Raw genomic sequence first — 21,209 nt, forward strand, 5'->3', positions numbered from 1 at the left:
GTGTGAGTGTGCCTTTTATTGTTTATTCACTCTATATGTTGCTTAGTTTGATCTTTCTATGGTCTCTCATGCAGGTTTTCTTTTAATGACTAATAAATTTATTAAAAAAATAAAAAACTAAACTTCAAAGAGAAATACTGTTGTATATATATAGAGTACTAAATGGAACAATGTTGCATCAATATTAATGTGCTTGCATTACATCTAATTATCATGGCCATTAATCTTTGTCCACATGCATCCTACTATTTTATTTTTATTAGGGTTGGGGTCATTAAGTTAAGTTATAACCTATCTTTTTCCTTTTCCTGACTAAATAAAAGAGATATTATATATACCAGACAAGTATCTCAGTCTATCCAAGCGACATTAGTTTTGGTGAATAGAATGTGCATACTTGTCTAGTATATAGTATTTTTCAAACAAAAAATATACCATAATATATATAGTCAATAATAGTATTCGACACGTGCAAATTTATGCTACACATAGCACGGGCGCACGTGAAGAATTCTATTTACCCCTTTTAAGCTCTACTACTAATGCGGTGATATAAAACAAAAAAATATTAGGTTTCGATCTAGTTATTTTTTTCTTAAACTTTGGTTCCTAAATGATGTATCACTATTATTTTATTTAATATAGACGTAAAGTGATGGGATGGTAATTAATCTTTTGAGAATTTTTTTTTTAAAAAAAGAAAGGGAAATCTAACTTTTCTCTATAGAACTCAAATTTACACAAGAATTAACATGATGCACTCCATGTGGTGGATGCATGAAACATGCAGGTACTCAATCATTTGACTTGAACTCCATGTTATGATTATCACACATGTTTTTTGAGCAACTGGAGCAACTGGTGCAACAAATGAAATGAACATACAATGAAAGAACATATAAAGCAACAAAAAGAAAAAGAAGTGAAGGACATTACTCATTAGGGAGGTTGAGATCCATTATTGATAGGGACAACAAAAACCAAAGTTGATTTTGAAGAAATTTCCAAGAGCTGGTGACAAGTTTTATTTCTTGAGACTTGATTTATGACTCCAGGCTTTTGAGATTATCACAGCATAGGTTTTTCACTTGATTTGAGAGATGGAGAGCATTAGGGGTAAAACCTCCATGCATGAATGACTTTTTTTCCTTTGAGACATATGGTGTCCAGGGCAATTGATGCGAACAAAAGAAATGGTTTGTTTTGAAATGTGTGTATATTATTTAATAGACTATTGTGCGACTATTATATAACTGTGATAATGTAATAGTAAAAAAGCAATATTTAGATTAGCAATATATTGTAAAAAAACAAATTCAAAAGTTGATTTTTACTATCACGTTTTCCCAATTACATGACAATTATATAAGAATTTGAGAATAATTTCTATAAGGTCTTGATACAAACTAAGACCTTTGTGCCATCCAATAAATGCATGACAAATTAGCGTGAAACACTTTAACAAAAATGAGCAAAAACACCTTAGTTTTATTCATCAAGACCTCATATGCGTTAATATAAGAGATCTCGAGAATAAACTTTTCATATTCATCATACTTATATGGCTATACCCACCACCAACCACTAGATTTCACTGCCGGCCAGCCCAAAGACCACTTTGGAGACGATGCCAACCAGCCCAGACCGTGCTGGAGACGATGCCGACCAGAGTAGACCACATTGAAAAGCCTAGACACCGCTCGTAGTTTTTTTTTTTTTTGTTTGCAATATGCTTTGCTCTTGGTAAGAGAGAGAGAGAGAGAGATATTACCCGTGTGGAGGAGTGTCGTTGGCAGCGTCGTGGTTGCTTGGCATCGTGGCCGATGGAGGACGGAGGAAGGTTTAGGTAGATAAATAGGAAAAATGAGAAATAAGTTTTTTTGGCTTTTTACTTTTAAATGAGTAATATGAATGTAAAAATCAGATGTTTTTGCTTATTTTGCTTAAAGTGTTCCACGTTGAATTGTCAGACGCTCATTGAATGGCACAAATGTCTTGATTTGTGTGAAGACCTCTATTCAAAACAAAGTTAGAAGGGAGACCAATTGTGGCTATTCTAGCCGAGCGTGACTGTAATAATACCAACCCATGTAAGACAGTTTAAGAGGGATTTAAACGGCAGAAACCGCATAAGCACTCTCAAGACTAGCTGAGCTATAGCTTAATTGCCTACTCCACTAAGACATAAATGGAAACCAAAATGGTTTATACTAATCAAACATGAAGATTCTTCGTTGTGAAAATTTGAATCTACATTCTATTACTTACTTTACATTCTAGTGCTTACTTTACTTTACCACTTGAGGATTTCATTCGGGCATTGAACCACCCCTTTGGGTAAGCCCTTATTAGCTAATGAAAACCGATGCATAGTTGTGACCGTAGATGAGCCAAGCCCAAAACAGTCAGAGTGTTCTGCTTCACATCATAAGGCCGTCTTTCTCTACTACACAGGGTTTTAATTAGGGTTTTTCTTTAGTTCCAATTCTCGGTTTTTGATTAGGAATTTTGATTTGAAACTGGGCCTTTACGAAATCGCAATTCTTAGCTCACAATTCTCTTGGTACGAACCCTCTATTTTATATTACTATAATTAAGATTTCTTCTCTACAAAGTTTAGGGTTATTAATTCTTATTCTTATTAAGATTCGGTTTATTTTCTAATATAAGTGCCCTAGGCTAATCATCCAATAACAATTTCAATCCATTGCTATAAGCAATCTGTGGAGGCTCATATCTTTTTTGTTTTTTCTTTCAATTCTCTCTGATTTTAATTGATATCCGTGGAATTACTGTATCTTTGATTTCCAGAGTTTCTTAAGGAGGGTGAAGGAGGAGTAGCAATGGGTGTACAGAGAAAGGGTGCAAATAGGGTTGCCGAGGACCCCGAGGAACTGACACGCGTACCCTTGCAGGCCATCCTCTTGGCTGATAGCTTCGCCACCAAGTTCCGTCCCATCACCCTAGAACGCCCCAAAGTAATCTCTTTCTCTCTCTCGATTTTGTGTATCTTTGTACGTACGTACATACATATATGATGTTGGTATCTATGTTTTATTTATTTATTTTTGATAAGTAATAATGATATATAAAATGCGCAAAGGGGCGCAACCTACATACACGAAAAGTATAACCAGAGAGCGCCTAAGAGGGAAATAAATGAAAAAGAAAGTCAGAAAAACTAATCACTAAAGGAACTAGCCAAGCGGCCGTCTAAGAGTAAAGAGTAAAGAAGAAAAGATGAGTCAATTCCTTTATAGTCCTAGTGGAATTTTCAAAACATCTAGTATTTTTTTCATTCCATATACACCACATATGGCACAGCGAGATCATCTTCCACACAACCGCGCTTCGAGATCGTCCTCCCGACCACCAGCTATCGAACAAGTCCCTCACCCTGCAAGGCATGACCTAATGCAACCCAAACCGATTAAAAATCGTATGCCAAAGAGCACTTGTGAGCTCACAGTGGAGAAGAAGATGATCGACTGACTCTTCGGTCTTCTTGCACATACAACACCATTCCATTACCACTAGGTTCCTCTTACGCAGAGTATCGTGAGTCAAAATTTTGCTTAGGGCTGTGGTCCACCTAAAAATGCCACTCGCAGAGGCACCTTAGTACGCCAGATGCTCTTCCAAGGAAACACCTCATGATTAGAATTGGACAAGGCCTTGAAGAGCGACTTAACCTCAAACTTGCCCTTCTTGGACGAAGACCAGCAAATACGATCTACATTGCCTATGTTGGTATCTATGTTTTATACGAATAAATGTATGAACGCACGCATGTGTGCATAGATATAGGTGCATATGAATCTATGTGGGATGTTGAATTATGCTATTCATGTACATTGCTTGGAATATTTGTATTCTTCATAAATTTTCCTTGGAGGCTAATTTAACGTGATTACGAAGAGAGAAAATTCGGTTGAAAATTGTTTTAAGATGAAGTTTGTGTATTCATTTGATAACTTTGGCTTCTTTGTGCCCCGTTTGTTGCTTATAGGTGACGAAGAAGAAAAGGGGTTGGGGGCTTTTGGATTTTAATCTTTTTTCTTTTGCTATTTCATGCTTGAATGGGATAGTTCTTTGTTTAACTGAGCTATGTGATAAAAAAAATATAAGATGTATTGTTCAAGTATTTGTCCCTCCATTTTCGCTGCTATAGGAGGTTCACTTATTAACTTCTTTATTTTCTTGCACAAGAATGCGTAGACAAGAATGGGATAGTTCTTTGTGCCCCGTTTGTTGCTTATAGGTGACGAAGAAGAAAAGGGGTTGGGGGCTTTTGGATTTTAATCTTTTTTCTTTTGCTATTTCATGCTTGAATGGGATAGTTCTTTGTTTAACTGAGCTATGTGATAAAAAAAATATAAGATGTATTGTTCAAGTATTTGTCCCTCCATTTTCGCTGCTATAGGAGGTTCACTTATTAACTTCTTTATTTTCTTGCACAAGAATGCGTAGACAAGAATATATTAGACAAAATATGAAATAAAAATACATTCTTAAAATTTGGATGTTTTTGATGACCGCCTGTGTTACTTGCATATTGAGATGTTTCAGTATTTAGTGATACTTTTTTTTAAAAATTTTTTTTTAAATTTTTAATTTTTAATAAAAAGAAATTCTTTGGGAATTTGTATATAGACAATGCCATGGGCTTGTACGGAGGCCAAACTTGTGAATTCGTATGTCTTGCAAAAAGATTTTTTTGTTCTTTTGATACCAATTCTTGCACTTATGTAAGCTTTTTGGTGTTGAAGGTATTATTACCATTAGTAAATGTCCCGATGATAAATTACACCTTAGCATGGCTTGAATCTGCTGGTGTTGAAGAGGTTATTGTCTTTTGCTGTGCTCATTCCAAGCAAGTGATTGATTATTTGAAGAGTTCTGAGTGGTTTTCTCATCCAAACTTCTCGGTCACAACGATAGAGTCCCACAATTCTATCAGTGCTGGTGATGCTTTGCGCGTAATTTATGAGCGTAATGTGGTATGTCCATGTCTCAATTTCCCATCTTATATTTCTGTCTTTATGAGAAGTTGGAATGTCCTTTGTTCCAATCAGTTTTAATTATTTGTTCTTAATGAATGTAGTTCCACCTATGCTTGCATTTAGAACTTGCTGTTTCATAGTGTAACGAAGTTATCATCTTCTGTGGCTTTTGAAGATAAATGGAGATTTCGTCCTTATTAGCGGAGATACTGTGAGCAACATGGCACTTACACAGGTGCTTAAAGAACATAAGGAGAGAAAGAAGAAAGATAGTAATGCTGTAATGACCATGGTTATTAGACGGTCAAAGCCTTCTCCAATTACTCGCCAATCTCGACTTGGTACTGATGAGCTGTTTATGGCAATAGATCCTAATACTAAGCAGCTTTTATATTATGAGGACAAGGCAGACTATTCAAAAGGGGTGATATGTCTTGATAAGTTGCTGCTCACTGATAATCCATCAATTTCTTTACACAACGATGCACAGGTTTATTTCTTGAATCTTTCCCTCAAAATCTTTTAGTTTTATTTTCAGAGTACCTTATAAAAATAAGATTTATTTTCAGCTTTCGTAGTAATCTATTAGTGGTAAATTCCTCCTCCCTGTGGCTTTTGTTTTGGTCTTCAAACTAGTGCTAATTTGTCTTCTTACAATAGCTGTTTCTCTAAGAAGTTATTTTTATCATGACAATGACCAAAATTTATTGTAGAGTGATGAAGGAAATGAAACACTGCAGTGGATTTACTTAATTCGATAATAAGGAAATGGCTTGAGTTTTGATTCGCTTTGATAGCCAATATTACTTGACATTATAATGCTTGCCTGTTACAATTTTCTAAGAAGGTATTTAAAGTGTTTCTTTGTCCTTATATAGTGATGGTATTCATGTCTTGCGGTTGTCTCAGTCCAAGATTTTCTGAAATCGCTGAGGCAGTGAATGTGCATGGGCTGCTTCTTGTACTTTAAAGGACCCATTCTCGCTTATGTCTCACCACCTCCCTAACCCTTTTCTTTGGGCACTGTTGTTGAGGGATGGATTGTTGCTTTTAGTGCTGTGTGTGTGTGCCAAGCATAAGAAGGCACTATACTATTGTTACTGGCTAAATCTGCATTTACACTCCATGCTGTGGCTGCTTCAGTTTGTTGTCAGTAGATGCATTGGCATTCTATCTGAAATTATTATTAGTTTTCTCTTCATTTATATGTCTCTTCTCTAAGGAGACCTGTGATACAAATTTTTGCTAAATTATTAATTTATTCTCTGTAGGATTGCTATATTGACATCTGCTCGCCAGAAGTGCTTAGCCTTTTTACTGACAATTTTGATTATCAACATCTACGACGCCATTTTGTCAAGGCCTTGCTTGTTGATGATGTATGCGTAACTCATTATACATCTCTTCTGTAAGCTAAATTTAGTTACTTTCATGTGCAAATAATCTGCTGGTACGCTGACAAGCGCCCTCTTCTACACATTTACATATGCGTGTTGCAAAGACACAGACATAATAAGATGATGGATCTCCCTGCCAACTGATGTCTCCCTGTATTAGTTTCTAAGTATGTTTTCAAAGTGTAAATTGAACCTTATTTGATTAGAAGACGTAGATAGAAATTTTATTAAATATCTCAGCATTTGTCACAAGCTTGTGTAGATATCTTTGATAGAAGGGTGGTTAACAGAATGGATGTGTTCTACATTCCTTCTTTGCATCCAATGAAAAAAATACATACACTCTTTTATGCATGCATGACTATAGATGTCGTTTCATTAATTGAGTAAAAAAGTTTCCTTAGCAGAATCATAAATTTTCATTTTTTTGCAATGTTTAAGCGTCTTAGATTTTTTTCATTATTATTTTTTTCTTAGTATCTAGTTATGTTATTAAGACATCTCTTTCCATTTTGGCACATTTAAAAGAAGTCAAAACATTTAGTATGCTCATTTACAATGAATAACATTTTATTGGCTTATATTTGCTTCCCTCTTGTTAATAGTATGTTCGATAATTAGACATTTTCTGTTGGTTTTGGTGTTTTTCATTTCACACTTCTAAGATATCCATATTTTTCTATCAGATTATGGGCTACAAAATCTTCACTCATGAAATTCACTCAAGTTATGCGGCTAGAATTGATAACTTCCGAAGCTATGACACCATTAGTAAGGACATAATCCAGAGGTGGACATATCCATTTGTGCCAGATGTTAAGTTCTTTGGGAACTCTGCCACCAAACTTGAAAGACAGGGAATGTATCGAGCATCGGGTAATGATCAAAGATCTAATTGGTCAATAATCTATGTAGTTGGTTACAAGAGTTACATATTCTGTTGTAATTTCTCCATTAAACAGGATTTAATAAACTTTGGGGTTTTGTTTTTTTTTTTTGTTTTTTAATTTTTTTTTTATACCAGAAGTAGTGCAATCTCGTTCTGCAGAAATTGGTCCTTTTACTGTTATTGGAAATGGTACCAAGATTGAGAGCAACACTAAGATTTCAAATTCAGTTGTTGGGGAAGGTTGTACTATAGGATCAAATGTTTCAATAGAAGGTTCCTATATATGGGATAATGTCATTATTGAAGATGACTGTAAGATAATGCATGCAATAGTATGTGATGGAGTGGTTATGAAGTCAGGAGCAGTTTTGGAACCTGGCGTGGTTTTATCTTTTAAGGTATGTGTCTTTATATCTCTGCTATACCTTGTTTGAATTGCTAAATTATTATTCTTTTGCTTTCTGTGTACTTAGGGGCTTCTTACGCTTTTTAATAAAACTTCAATTACTTATCAAAAAAATTATTATTCTTCTCCAGTTCATCTTACTGTTGGGTTGGTTCCCAAACTACATGGCAACAAGATGTTTACTGATTACAAGTCCATATGTTAGAATAAAATTTTTATTGTGAGGGAATAAATTCATTGGAAACGGATATAGTGATATTGTTATGGGATTGGAAATCTTCTTGATTGACAGCATATTTGTATGAATGTAGAATTTCATATGTGCATATTTCTAGTTTCTCAGGTTTTTTGAATTTTTGTTCAGATTAGAGGTTCTCTTGTATGCTTTTTGTGTACTAGGGTTGCACCCCTTTGCGCTAATAATAATGAAATTACTTGTCAAAAAAAGTGCAATGTAATCAAGACTGTTGATCTACTTATAGGGTTCTGACATTGGGTATCCACTGATATGGAATGATTGGTAGAGATGTTCTTGGTTATGAAATTAAGCTGAAGACTCTTAAGCTCTAATTTTTTGTTAAGCTTCTGCTTTCTTCTTCTATACATTGAGTTAAATATTACCTTGATCGCTAAGAATGTGGCTATGTGTTTTTATCCTTCTTCATACATTTTCGTTGTTAAGTCCTTGTTGCAAGAAAGCTAATTTAAGGTGGGCACTTTCTCCGGAAGAAAGGAGGGTACTCAAGACTATGATATACAGTAAACATATATAAAGAAGCGAACAAGCAAAACTTAAGGACATCTGGTTTTGGGGCGCACATGACTCCAAAGTGGTGCCACCCCTTTTTAGCTGAAAAATCCACCTGATCGGTCAATTTTGAATCAACTTAATTAGTTAAATTTCCTATCTGCTTCATTAAGTTTTGGTATATATTATTTGTGTCTTTTCAAATTCATCTTTCTTTTTTGAAAAATAATAATTGCAAGGTACAAATATTGAAAGTTATGATCCTTTTGTGATTTATGACTATATGTAGTTTGTATGGTGTTTTGAAATTTCTTATCCTCCAGGTTGTAATAGGGCAACAGTTTGTTGTTCCTTCATACTCAAAGGTATCATTGCATCCACAACCAATTAAGCAGGATAGTGATGAGGAGCTGGAGTATGCTGACGATAGCAGCGGGGTTGTTGAAATTTTATGTAACTTCTACTGCATCCCATCTTTTTCCTACTTTTCTGGCTTGTCTAGTTAAGTTACAGTTAGATTAATTGTTTTTGCAAAGCGTATAGCCTTGATCTAACCATGATATGGGCAGGAGATCAAGGTTACTGATAATAATTCTTAGATAATATAAACCTCTTAAGCTTCCTTAAAGTGGGGGTGCCTTGAAGTGATGAGGAATTAAGAATTTGTATGGAAAGAACAAAATTTTTGGCGGGGTTCCCATATACATATCTATGTGTGTGAACCTTATTTATTGACGCATACATAATAGTAATCACTAACCCCAAGGGGTTGGCCCAAGTGGTGAAGACATTGGTCTTGAGGGTTTGCTCCGTTTAAGTTCTAAGGTTTAACCCTTCATGAGTGCAAACAGTCCCTTGGGGCCACACCCCCTGGTGAAAAGTTAGCGATTTAACCAGTTCCGTGTAGGGAAACTTCCGAGGGTGCAGTGCACGAGATTGAGGTTTACTCTGCAGGGGTGGGTCCGAAGGGCCCTGCCTTGGAGAGGTCCCTCGACATAAAAAACGAAGAATAAGTAATCACTGTTCAAATATAAGTAAAGATATCAATCATTTTACTTCATTAATTTAAGCAAAATTTGAAAGCTATCCACCTTCATATTTTGTAGGTTTTTGAATGATTCGGATTTGTAAAACATCTCACCATTGAAAGCGAAAATGGGTGAGATCCCATTAAACTTTATAGGGCGCCGCCCTATCAAAGTTTATCTATGCATGTTTACACACATATAAATATATTTGTGCGTGTTTGTATGAATTGTGTTTTCCAAAGACTGAAGTATTAGAGCTATACTTATTTCTTTGCTGCTAACAAATTGCAAATGGAGTTTTAGACATCATATGTGTTTTGGTAGATGAGGCCAGAGTGTCTTTATACTGATGCTTTCTTAGCTGTGTTGTTTAATGCCTTACAATTCTTCTGCCTTATACTAGTTGTTGACAGTTAAGATGTATATAACTTTTTGAAGTGCTGTTGTGCGTTATTATAAGTTTTTTTATATGCAGCAATCACAAGTACATTGGAAGGGTCAAAAGAGGCGATGACATCCCAATTATTGGAGAAACAAAGTTGGCCTACTTATGAGGTTAGCTGGCATTTTTTTTTGGTATATGCTCAGGATACACTAGCCTGATAGAGTTAAATGTCCAGGCTTATTTCTGTCACATATGTGGCAGATTTTTCAGTAACTGGCAAACAAATAACTGGTAATGAACATTTATTTCTTCTTCCCCCCCCTTTTTTTTTTTGGGGGGGGGGGGGGGGGGGGGGGTTCATTTTTGGTTATAAAATAAAACTGGGAAGAAAGAAAGAACAAATCAATGTTTGAGATCATTAACTAATATGTCATTGACTCTTATACCAGTTACTATTATCGATCAGCTTGGTACAGGTGGGGTTGGATATGTTTGGTCAGTATGTGAAGGAAGCCATGAAGAAGAATGGAGACATTCAATTGCACCAATTCCTGCAGATAAGCTTGCCGAGGCAATGCAAACTACTGACGATGATCTGGTGTTGTTAACCCATGATGGCAGTGTTCTCCCAACTGCGGGAGAGTTGAAACCTGACTATAATGATTCAGATGATGATGTCAATGAGGATTCCAGAGGTGACTCCTTTGAGACGGAGGTGATAAAAAAATAATGTCAAACCAGAAATGATGATGTTAGTGGATACACATTTGCAGAGAATGAACATTTATTCAGCCATTATCATTTGCAGGCTGAAGCAACTTTTCTACGGGCTGTGCATGAAAATATTGAAGAAGGCTCTGCAATCTTAGAACTGAACACATTGCGGTATGTTATTTTTTTTTGTATTTACACTTTAAACTGCTTCAATTCACTCCGTTGTTTGCGTAATTGTGCCTCTACTATTGTGTTTCATTATATTTAATTTTTCTTTTCCTATTTCTGTTTTTTTTTTTTTTTAGTCACATACCTAGTAGCTCTTGAACCCACAGCCTTAACCTCCTTCCTGTTCCTTCATGGGGGAGAGGAGCCATTTGAGCTATGGCTCATTGGACAAAGACTTTTTGGACAAATATTATGTATCTGGAAAAAATGGAATATGCATTTGAATATTTAATTTTTGATGCCAAAAATGATGACATACTTTAATGATGTTTGTAACCTGCCTACAAAGTTTCTTTGACTTGGTTTGGTTTAATTACTAGCTTATATATTCCTAAGTACTCCACAAACTATTCACTCCCCTTCCTCTCCTCTTCTTGTCCATTTTCTTATCCATTTGGTGAGTTTCACACTTGGTACTTTGAAAAGAAGTGTTTGTATTACTGTGTTGCAATGTTCAAGGTTATAAAGGAATGAGTAATGCTAGAAGGATGACTAGAGTCCTTATTGTGTCCTCCCAAATTTGATGTGGCTTTTAAAATTATTAATAGATCAAAATCTAATAATAATCATCGAATTCAATGGTGATTGTAAAAGCCACATTACATTTAGGAGGATACATAATCTTCCTTCTAGCATTACTCTAAAGGAATTGGTAATCGACTCAAACGGTGTTGATAAGTATAATGTAAAAGGCAGATTTGAGAATTATGCTCAGAAACCACAGATGAGCAGCCAAAGAGTAGGCCTACAAATGTTGCATCACCCAGTTAGAGAATAGAGGAATAAGATCAATCCCATCAATTACTGTCTGGTTTGTATAACATTAAATAAAGTAGTATGGAACCTATGGTTGGAGGTCTTTGTCCTTGTGTTCAACACAGTTTAGCACTGTACTGTGTGGCTTAGCAGTTGATATGGAAAAGGGGTGTGACAACACAATTCAGTACTGTACTGTGTGGCGTAGCAATTAATATAGAAAAGGGGGGATCGGAAGTTACAAGAGAAACACCAAAAGAAAACAACTTAGGATATTTGATTTTTTTTTAAAAAAAGATTAGAAAGAGAGACTACTAGTACTCTATCCCACTCATGAAGAGATCTGAGAAATGAAAGCTTCAAGTCTTTGAGAGTTGTTTTGTGGTGTGGGAAGAATGCTCTAAAGGAAGCCTTTTCAGATTTATATGGTATTGCTTGTGCAAGGGATGCTTCAGTAGCGCCGCACTTGGAGTTTTCTGGTGGCTTGAATGAGTGTAACATAAGCTTTCCTAGATCAGTTCATGATCGGGTGGGCCTCGTTCTTCAATTTGTTATACTACGTTATATTCTCACAAGTGGAGTAGGGGGGGGGGGGGTGGACAAAATTTGGTGGATCCCTTCGAGAAAAGGGAAGTTCGATGTTAAATCATTCTACAACATCCTGGTAAGCAAAGAAGCAAGTCCTTTTCCTTGGAAGAGTATATGGCGCACCAAGGCTCCTTCGAGAGTGGCTTTCTTTACTTGGACGGCGGTGTTAGGGAAGATTCTCACAATTGATAATCTCAGAAAAAGGAATATCATCGTGATTAATAGATGTTGCTTATGCAAAGTTGATGGGGGAGACTATTGATCATCTTTTCCTTCATTGTGAGATTGCTCGTTCCTTATGGCAGGTCATCTTCAGTCATTTTGGGTTGTCTTGGGTAATGCCTAGCAAGGTGGCAGACCAGCTTGCTTGTTGGTCGACGGGAGGTCGATCTAGGAGTGCTGTTGTATGGAAAATGGTCCCTCTATGCATTATGTGGTGTCTTTGGTTAGAAAGGAACGAGAGATGCTTTGAGGATTCTGAGAGGTCATTGGAGGAGCTCACGGCCTTCTTTTTCCATACTCTTTATACTTGGACAGTGGCTTGGCTCGCTCCTATAGTTATTAGCTATCTTGATTTCCTTGTTCTTTTTTCTTCTAGCTAGTCGTTTCCCTTGTATACCCCCTGTGTATAAGGGTTGCGCCCCTCTGCGCTGTTGATATATAAACATTACTTATCAAAAAAAAAAAAGGTGAGATATGGTGAAGACAAGCTTTGGTGGTCCTCTCCAGAAAAGGGTTGTTCGTTGTTAGCTCATTCTACAGTGTCCTTGCTTGTAATGATGGCACTCCTTTTCCTTAGAAGAGTATTTGGCGGACCAAGGTTCCTTTGAGAGCAACCTTTTTTGCTTGGTTGGTGGCCACAGGAAATATCCCTACTATGGACAACCTTAGGAAGCGGCGGCTTGTCATTGTGGTCGATAGGTGTTGTTCGTATAAGAGGAATGGGGAGTTCGTAGACCATCTTCTCCTCCATTGTGAGGTTGCTTGCACCTTATGTCTTTTTTAGTTGTTTTGTGCTAGCTTGGGTGATGCATAGTAGAGTAGTTGACTTGTTTGCTTGTTGGTGGATTGGTGGTAGCACTCTGGGTGTTGCTGTGTGAAAAATGATGCCTTCTTGCCTCTTGTGGTGTCTTTGGAGGGAATGACTTGACAAAATTTTTGAGGAGCATGATAGGACGTTAGCAGAGCTTGAGTCATTTTTCTTTTTTACTCTTTAATCTTGGACATCTACATTTGTAGCTTCTTGGGTACTTAGTTTTCATGATTTTCTTGTTCTTTTTTCTCCGTCTAACTATATGTTTCTCTTGTATATTCCATATGTACCTAAGTAGCGCTTTTCGCTTTTAATGATATTTCGATTACTTATAAAAAAATGTATTAAAGCTTCATATAAAAGTTAGAAGTTAAAGCTTATTTAGAGCTTTCACCTCTCAATAAGTTACAATTTAAAATTCAAAAGAAAATCAGTGTTTGCTTCCCAAAGAATGCACAAATCAATTAATGAGTGTAAGAAATAGTTTTAAGCAAGTTTCTGCTAAACTTGACATCATTGAAAGTGATTATTTTTTTAACCTCTAAATGTCCACATGATGCAAAGGGCTCATGGTAACGAGTCTTCTTTTCCAACTCGCAAAAACTTCTATCACAGTCCGAGGCATCAGCCAATACACTTCAATAAGATAAGGCAAACAAACACAATTCTTTTAATACAATGCAATGTAAGAGGAGATGATCTACCTTCTCACCATTATTCTTACACATGCAGCATGTACTCACCCCTTTTTTCCAAGTTATCAACTGTCAGTATTTTACCCAAAGCAGGTGTTTATCCAAAGAATGCTGCTTTTGTCGGTACCTTGACACACCAAATACTTTTCGGAGAAAATTCAATGGCTAAACCCCATTATGAGTCTTATAATCATGAATCTTCCATTCTTAGAAAGTCTCCAAAACATTTTATCTTCCACTTCAACAAATGGAATATAATACATTAGCTCCAAGAAAATGTCAACTGATTCAAGCACCCAATCTTGTGAAGATCTCAGAAATCTAATATGCCAATGTTGATCTCCTTCACCAGTTATTCCAATCTCTAAAATCTTCTGTTGGCAAAACCCTAGCTGAAGAAATAAGTATTATACACAGCTTTTGGAATTTGTCCTACATCAGCATTGCAAACCCTTCCCCATTTCCATCCAAATGCACACTTTATATGATTCTTCTGCATTTTTTTCTCTAGGCTATGTTTGGATGTATTTACTGGGATGATGCTTTTATATATATTCAGTTGGTATGAGGTTTAGCCGAGTTAAGTATAGAATGCTTTGTTCTGTGTGGATTAGTTGCTTATCATATAACTTTTTTGGCCATTTATTTAACAGGATGTCATGCACGAAGTCATGTGCAGACGCTGCTGGAGTTATATTTTATTCAATGATGAAATTGTCATTAGAAACTCCACATAGCTCACCTAGTAAGTTTTTCTATGTTTTCTTGTTTTGATATACATTCAGGTAGAGGATTCTCATTTCTTATTTGATTTCAAATAAAAGCTCTTTATGCTCGAAAGTGATAGTGGCTTTTTGAATTTTGTTGAATATGTCTAAATTAGATTAAGAGCTTGTTTGGGATTGCGTTTGAAAAATAGAGCTTTTAAGTCAAAAAACGTTTTTTTGGCAAAAGTTGTTTATTCGTGTTGCATACCATAACTACTTATGTAGTCTGCTCTCTCTCTCTCTCTCTCTCTATGTGTGTGAAGAGAATGAGTTATGTTTATGGATGACTGAACACCTAATTATAATTTATAGATCCTCATTCATCAATAGTTTATATATTGAGAAATCTTTAGAGTAATCCTATTATATTATAAGAACTGAAAGGCGTTATCATCTTACTGTGTACTTTTAAAAATATTCTTCTGTTAAAAATTAAGGCCCTTTACATATCTCGATCCTTAGTTGTGCCCCCTTTATTTTGGCCCGAAATAAGTTGTTAAAAGTATCAACACTGAAGAAAACTGTGTCTGTTTTACTGTACTTTTGAGGGACTTGGGATTGGTGAGGATTTGGATTGGGGTTTGCTCTGTCCAGGGCCGGCTAGGATAAGGTTGATACACATCAACTGAACTTGTCATGGTTTCAGTCCTGTTTCAATGATAGCATATCTTGTTTGTACATTACTTCCTAATGCTATACATATCTTTCTGTGTAACAGATTTCATTTATGTATGAAAAATTATTTTCCTTGCCTTTTGATCTATGGAATAAACAATTTGGTTCTTCTTAATCTACTTTTCAGGTGAGTTGTTTAATAATGCCATGAATGTAATTACACAATGGCAAAAACTTCTGAAGTCTTTCCTGACTGACATTGATGACCAGGTCTGTTTATGATAATCCTTTTAGATAATTGTTGCCGTTTCTTTGACCAGTAAAGTTTTCAATGTCTGCTTGTGCTACTACTGAACTTGGTGTTTTGTAATGAGTCCTTCCTTTTATTCTCCTTTTAAGATCGCTAGTTTTGAATTAAATTAGGTGATTTCAAATCATATTCTTGTCCTATGTCAATTCATAAGAAAAGAGGAAAGACTAATTTATAGAAATTTAGACTCCCGATTTAGTTTTTGTGCTAGGCGTCTGTTAGGAGGATTTTATCTCAACCATTTTCAGACTATGCATCTACTAAATTTAAGCGGTGTGCATGGTGCTGCCCATCACTTTGTTATATGTATCACGCAATAGAACAATCTTTATTGAGTTTCTATTTCTTCCCTGTTTTTTCTTTTTTCTTTTTTAATTTTTCCCCTTTATAGAGGGATTCTAGGAATATCTCAAAAAAAAATTCCTTCCAGTAATTCTTTTGTCCTTATCTCCAATCAAATAAAGTGTTGGCATTGCACCAGCATTTACCTGAGTGCCAATTACATTTTACATCTTTAAATTATTTATGTAGATTTTAAGTTCGTAATGCAGTAATTTCTCACCAAGGGAACTTGAATGCTGATCTTACATATCAGAGTCATGTGTCATTGCAGTTGAGTTTTAGATATGTTTACACAAGGAATATGATTAACTTGGTTCTAGAATGTAATTAGATATTGTGCACCCAGTTCCTTTGGTTTTGGTGGTTACCAAAATAAGTCTCGTTATTTCATAGTCAATTCCGTTTAATAAATTTTTCTTGAATACTTTGCAGATTGAAGTAATACTAAAGTTTGAAGAAATGTGTTTGGAATCTGCCATGGAGTTCTCCCCATTGTTCTCACAGGTATATTTATCTTTATACTTTATAATGTAGATCTCATCAGAAGAGAATGAGATGTGCACTCCGCTTCAATAGATAATGGTTCCCTATGATGATATTTTGGTTCACACGACACACATTTTGTGCTTGTTCTTGCATCTTGAAGATGACATCACATCAATATAGTTCAAGAAAGTTTTAGAAAAAATTCATCGATATTGCCCTCTATAATATCTATTGACAATGCGGTTGATCAATATATATATATATATATACTCTCTCTCTCTCTTGGCCAATAAACTCTCCCTCTCTCTTCCTCTAGCGGCGGCACGTCCCGCTATAGTCTTGGTTTTTGGTTCGTGAGATACGGTTGGTTAGCTTGAGATGGAATGTCATTTTACGGTGGAAGCTAAATCCTTTTCTCTCTTGGTGAAAACAGGCAAGTCAAGGATTCGTTTGGAGGAAAGAAGGAAAAGTTTCGGTGGTTCTTGTTCTTTGGGGATTCGGTGCTCTAATTGGTTGTTGGACATAGTGGAGGAGGCGTTGTTGTATCAGGGGAAGGAGGATTTTGTTAAATCTTTCCGTGAGGAGGTGGAGGTTTTGATGGTTCGTAAGGGTAGCAATAAGGCTGGGAGGTCGTGCTCGAAACGTGGTAGTTTGGAAGATGGTTCCTCTATGTCTTATGTGGTGTATATGAATTGAAAGAAATGCTAGATGTTTTGAGAATTCTACTAGGACTATAGAGGAACTGACTCATTTTTTCTTCTTCACTCTTTACTCTTGGACGGCCGCTTGGTTAGCTCCTTTAGTAATTAGTTTTTCTTACTTCCTCTTTCATTTCTCTCCTTCCTAGGCGCTCTCTTTTTATACTTCCCGTGTATATGGGTTGCGCCCCTCTGCGCTCTTGTTATATATTACTTTTACTTATCAAAAAAAAGGGTAGCAATAAGGCTGGCCGTTTCTTAGAGGCGGCTGTTTTTGCTGAGGGGGGCCAAAAAGGGGTTATCTGGCTCCCTGAGGGCCGTGGAGGATGGGGTTGGCGTCAATTCGTGGTCGAGTTACGGCATTTGCTAGTGCTCATCGTCGCAAAGGATCGGCCACTGGTCTCTAGAGTTATCTCTGGCGGTGGTGATATTTTGTCTACTCGTTCTTATGTGGCAATGCTCTTCGCGGCTCCTGGTGGTTTGAAGCTGTTGTCCGTGAATCACTTAGATCTGGTTCCAGTGGCAGGTTGTTCTGAGTTGGTGAATGGTGGTGAGGAGGCGAGATCACCAGTAAATTGTTTTGAGTTTGAGTATGGTGCGCCGACTCAAAAGAAGAAGGTTGGGTAGGAGATTTTCTCAGGGAGGCGGCGCTCCAGTGTTGAAAACGATGAAGCTTCTGCGCTTGTTGAAGAGGGTTCTCGAAACTATTAGGGCTGATGACATGGATCAGGTCCTTTCTACTAGGCTGAGCCTAAAGCCCAAATCATTTCGTGGTTTAAAGATGAGGGCTGGGCCTAAGGTATCGCTCAAGAAGGTTAGGCCCCTTTTTTTGGGTCCGGATTTAGAGCCCTTATTTGGGTCTTTGTTGGGTCTTGTTTCTCTCTTGGGAGATGAGGTAGTTTCAGGTCATGCAATGGGTCTTGGGGATGCATCTACAGAGAGGGTGTCGGCGGTGGTACAAGGTGATCTACTCAAGTGCATGGAGCCTGTCTCTGAGTCACCGGTGTTAACTCCGCTGCTTTCAGTGGTCTTTGATGGCTTCTCCGACGAACACAGTGAAGGTCTTCTCTTTGCGGTGGAGTGTCTGACTAGTCTTCAACCTTTGGTAAGTATGGAGGCTGCGGTGGTTTCTGTATCTCCGGCGGTGGAGGAAGCTCCTAGCAAGGCTGATAGGAAATCTTCTCCTGCGAAGGGCTTGCTCTGGTGCGGGTTTTTTGGGCTAAGAACCATTTCCTCATCTCCGCCTAAGGTGAAGGAGGCATCCTCGTCAACATTGGTTGCCAAGGAAGATTCTTTTGCTTCTCAGAAGATGGGTCCTCTGATAGCAAGGTTACAGGCCCTTCATACCGTCTCAAAGATTGTTTCTCCAGAGTTCTTTGGTGGTTTTTCCTTAGGGGCGGCTGAGCTGGGTATGAGACTTAGCCTCTCTCATCCTGTTATTTCGGAGGGTGGAGCACCTATTTATACTTTTATTTTCAAGTCACAACAGGGGTATTCTCGGAGAGTGAAGAACAATATAGGTGCGCAGCTGAATAAGAAGTTGATGGTCGAGGCTCTGGCAGCCACTCTATTGATGGGGGTGGAGGGCTATTCCGAGGAGGTGCTCAATGTGATGGGAGTTGCTCCCACTATGGGGTTGTCTTTTGGGGATGACGAGAAAAGACTTAAAGGATCTTTTTTCAGTCATTGAAGAGGTTCGGTATCGTGAAGATGGGGTTTTTGCCTCAAATACTAATGTGAAGAGGGAGCTTAAAAATTTGGAATGCTTCATTAACTTTGAGGCTAGAGGTAGTGGCTACAGTAGGGGCAAAGTCGCAAAGGTAGGGTGATGACTGCCTTGTGAGTTTAGGGTTTTTTTGGGGTTTCAGGGTTCTGTATGCGGGCTTAGGGTTTTTTTGGGTATTAGGGCTCTTTTATTGGCGTCATTTTGTTTGTGGGCTAACGTTGGTTTTTCTGTGTACTTAGGGGCGCTTTACGCTTTTTGATATATACAACTTTACTTATAAAAAAAAAAAAAAAAAAAAGAATGAATGTGGGAGAAACCACAATGTGCTCATCAAACTGCTGCTACTATTGTCTTGGCCAGCAGCTCATGCAATGGATGAAGAGTAGTACTGCCACTGGCAAATTAAAAACCAACTTTCTAAACATGAAGATTATTTGCATCTTGAACATTAGTGGGCTATGAGACGATTGTGTAATCAGGCAGCAGGAGTGGCTGCCTGTTTTGCAGCCAATTTTTGTCTTTTCCTTGGTGTTCTCTTTCTATTTTCCTTGCTTCGGAGCCAAAAGCTGAAGATGGCTTTGGAAAGTTATGATGTTGGCCCTTATTTGGTCTACTTCAGCGTGATCTACTTTGAGAGCCATCTTCTGGTTGGTTTCATGAATTTAGATAGTTTATTTCTTGGAAACCTGGGCCAACTTGGTGTTGGGGTAGGTTTCATGTGAAACCTTAAGGATCTATTCCTTCTTTCCACTTTCCAACTTTTTGGTGAAGTTACCATAAATAAAGTGGAGATTGGTAGTGGAAGGAGGCAGGGTTTCTGTAATGGTGGAGGATGATTGTGAAAATGTTGTCAATTGGACTGAAGTCGTTGGAACTTTTCTTATCTACTCAGAAAGGCTATTGACCTTTCTAGCTCTGTAGTTGTTTAACTTTGTGAATTGGTTGGCTAAAGGGAACTGGATTCTTGGCCAAAATAGGTGCCATGTGATTAGAAATTATGGAGATTGTTTGCATTCTTAGTTCTTTTTGCTTTTGTCTTGCTTTGATCGTATTTTGTGTTGTTTTCTGCTGATTCAAGTCATTGTTATGTTCTTTTACAGATACTGTGGCTTCTGTATGACAAAGAAATTATACAAGAAGATGCTATTCTAAAGTGGGATGATGAGAAAAAAGACGCTGATGATTTGGATAAAGTTTTTGTTAAGAAGTCGGAAGAATTCATTAAAGTAAGTATTACTATTCATCGTTCTCCTTTCCTCTTTTCTAAAGGAAAAAGAAATCAATTAGTTGTTCTTGCAGCGTGGCCATCATTTATGTGCTGGATTGTTCGACTTTTCAGGAATAAAACTTAAGATTGATGAATCATGCCTCTCTTAGACTTCACCTGATTTGTTTGTTGTATCATAATATTTGCATCTTCTTTATATGTGTGTTTTCTGGTTGCAGTGGTTGAGAGAGGCACCTGAAGAAGAAGACGAAGAAGTCGGAGAAGATTAGGGAGGAGTTGATTTGTAGATCTAATTTGGTGGGGGGTTGAGATATCCTTTCATAAATATCAAATTGATGTATCATCTTTCAGGGGTGTTGTATTGTGGAGCGGGGATAAGGGTTCTGTCCATGGTCTTTGAATTTGAAGGAGCCAGCCAATATCTACTCTAGGAATAGAGGGAACCCAGAAACCTGAACTTTTAATCTAACATTTAATGTGATTTTGAATGAAAATGAAAGGTTTGAGAAAGTAAATTCTAAAATTTGTTACTCGGGTTGTCTGTTTGTTCTGCAGAAAAACCACCTCTGGAACTCTAATATTCTGTGTTTTCTGGTGTTGGGTTAAATTGTCGGCAAAAAATAATCTTCAGGTAATGGAAAATAATCCCCATAGGCGATAGAGGCAGAAAAATGCCTCCAACCTCTCGTCTTTGTTGGCAAGAGTGTCTCAAACAAGCTGATTAACAAGCACCCTTCTTTCAAACAAGCTGATCCATCATTCTTTGCAAATTCCTAGACAGGCTCACTCCCATCATCAAAAACCTCTCAAAAACCAAGAAAATGAAGCCACTTAGCTCTGCCTTTTCTTCCTTCACTTGAAATCCTGTATTACCTAAAATGAACAACTTAGGTTCTTTCACGTCAACCAAAAATTTAAAGTTATTTCTTTTTATAGTGTCACCCTCACAAGCCTCGTAGTTTCTCACCACTATTACTAGAGGTGGCCGGCCACCCTTTTAGCTGCTTGAAGGTGGCTGAACCACCTCAATGGTCGCTAGAGTGGTTTGGCCACTCCTAAGAAATCAAAGGGGTGGTCAACCACCCTAGTGAGGCTTGTGAGAGTTGCGGTGATTGGTGGAAAAAGAATGTTTAAGTTTTTTTTTAGCTGATATGATAAAATATAAAC

General features: G+C 37.2%; 1 protein-coding gene across 2 annotated transcripts; it reads left to right on the plus strand.

Annotated features, from left to right (window-relative positions):
* The first annotated feature begins 2,357 nt into the window (after positions 1-2,357).
* LOC132168709 (translation initiation factor eIF2B subunit epsilon) lies at positions 2,358-20,572 on the plus strand. Of its 2 annotated transcripts, XM_059579730.2 has the most exons (16): positions 2,372-2,563; positions 2,812-2,978; positions 4,770-5,000; positions 5,179-5,493; positions 6,275-6,382; positions 7,087-7,276; positions 7,425-7,687; positions 8,767-8,896; positions 9,947-10,026; positions 10,323-10,571; positions 10,665-10,741; positions 14,524-14,615; positions 15,440-15,522; positions 16,337-16,408; positions 19,915-20,040; positions 20,261-20,572. In XM_059579730.2, exons 2-16 carry the CDS (start codon positions 2,844-2,846, stop codon positions 20,309-20,311), a joined length of 2,202 nt encoding a protein of 733 aa, XP_059435713.2. In that variant the 5' UTR covers positions 2,372-2,563; positions 2,812-2,843; the 3' UTR covers positions 20,312-20,572. The 2 variants fall into 2 exon arrangements, with proteins under 2 accessions (XP_059435714.2, XP_059435713.2); XM_059579731.2 differs by lacking the exons at positions 14,524-14,615; positions 16,337-16,408; positions 19,915-20,040; positions 20,261-20,572 and having other exon boundaries at positions 2,358-2,563.
* The last annotated feature ends 637 nt before the right edge of the window (positions 20,573-21,209 follow it).

The sequence above is a fragment of the Corylus avellana genome, chromosome 1, assembly GCF_965113065.1.
Source record: "Corylus avellana chromosome 1, dhCorAvel1.hap1.2, whole genome shotgun sequence".
Lineage (NCBI taxonomy): Eukaryota > Viridiplantae > Streptophyta > Magnoliopsida > Fagales > Betulaceae > Corylus > Corylus avellana.

Bases quoted from the DNA above. Each gene is read 5' to 3' on its own strand.
- LOC132168709 (XM_059579730.2), top strand. From the start codon at position 2,844: ATGGGTGTACAGAGAAAGGGTGCAAATAGGGTTGCCGAGGACCCCGAG. The intron at 10,572-10,664 runs GTGATAAAAAAA...TATCATTTGCAG, and splicing joins GTGACTCCTTTGAGACGGAG to GCTGAAGCAACTTTTCTACG. The intron at 14,616-15,439 runs GTAAGTTTTTCT...TCTACTTTTCAG, and splicing joins AACTCCACATAGCTCACCTA to GTGAGTTGTTTAATAATGCC.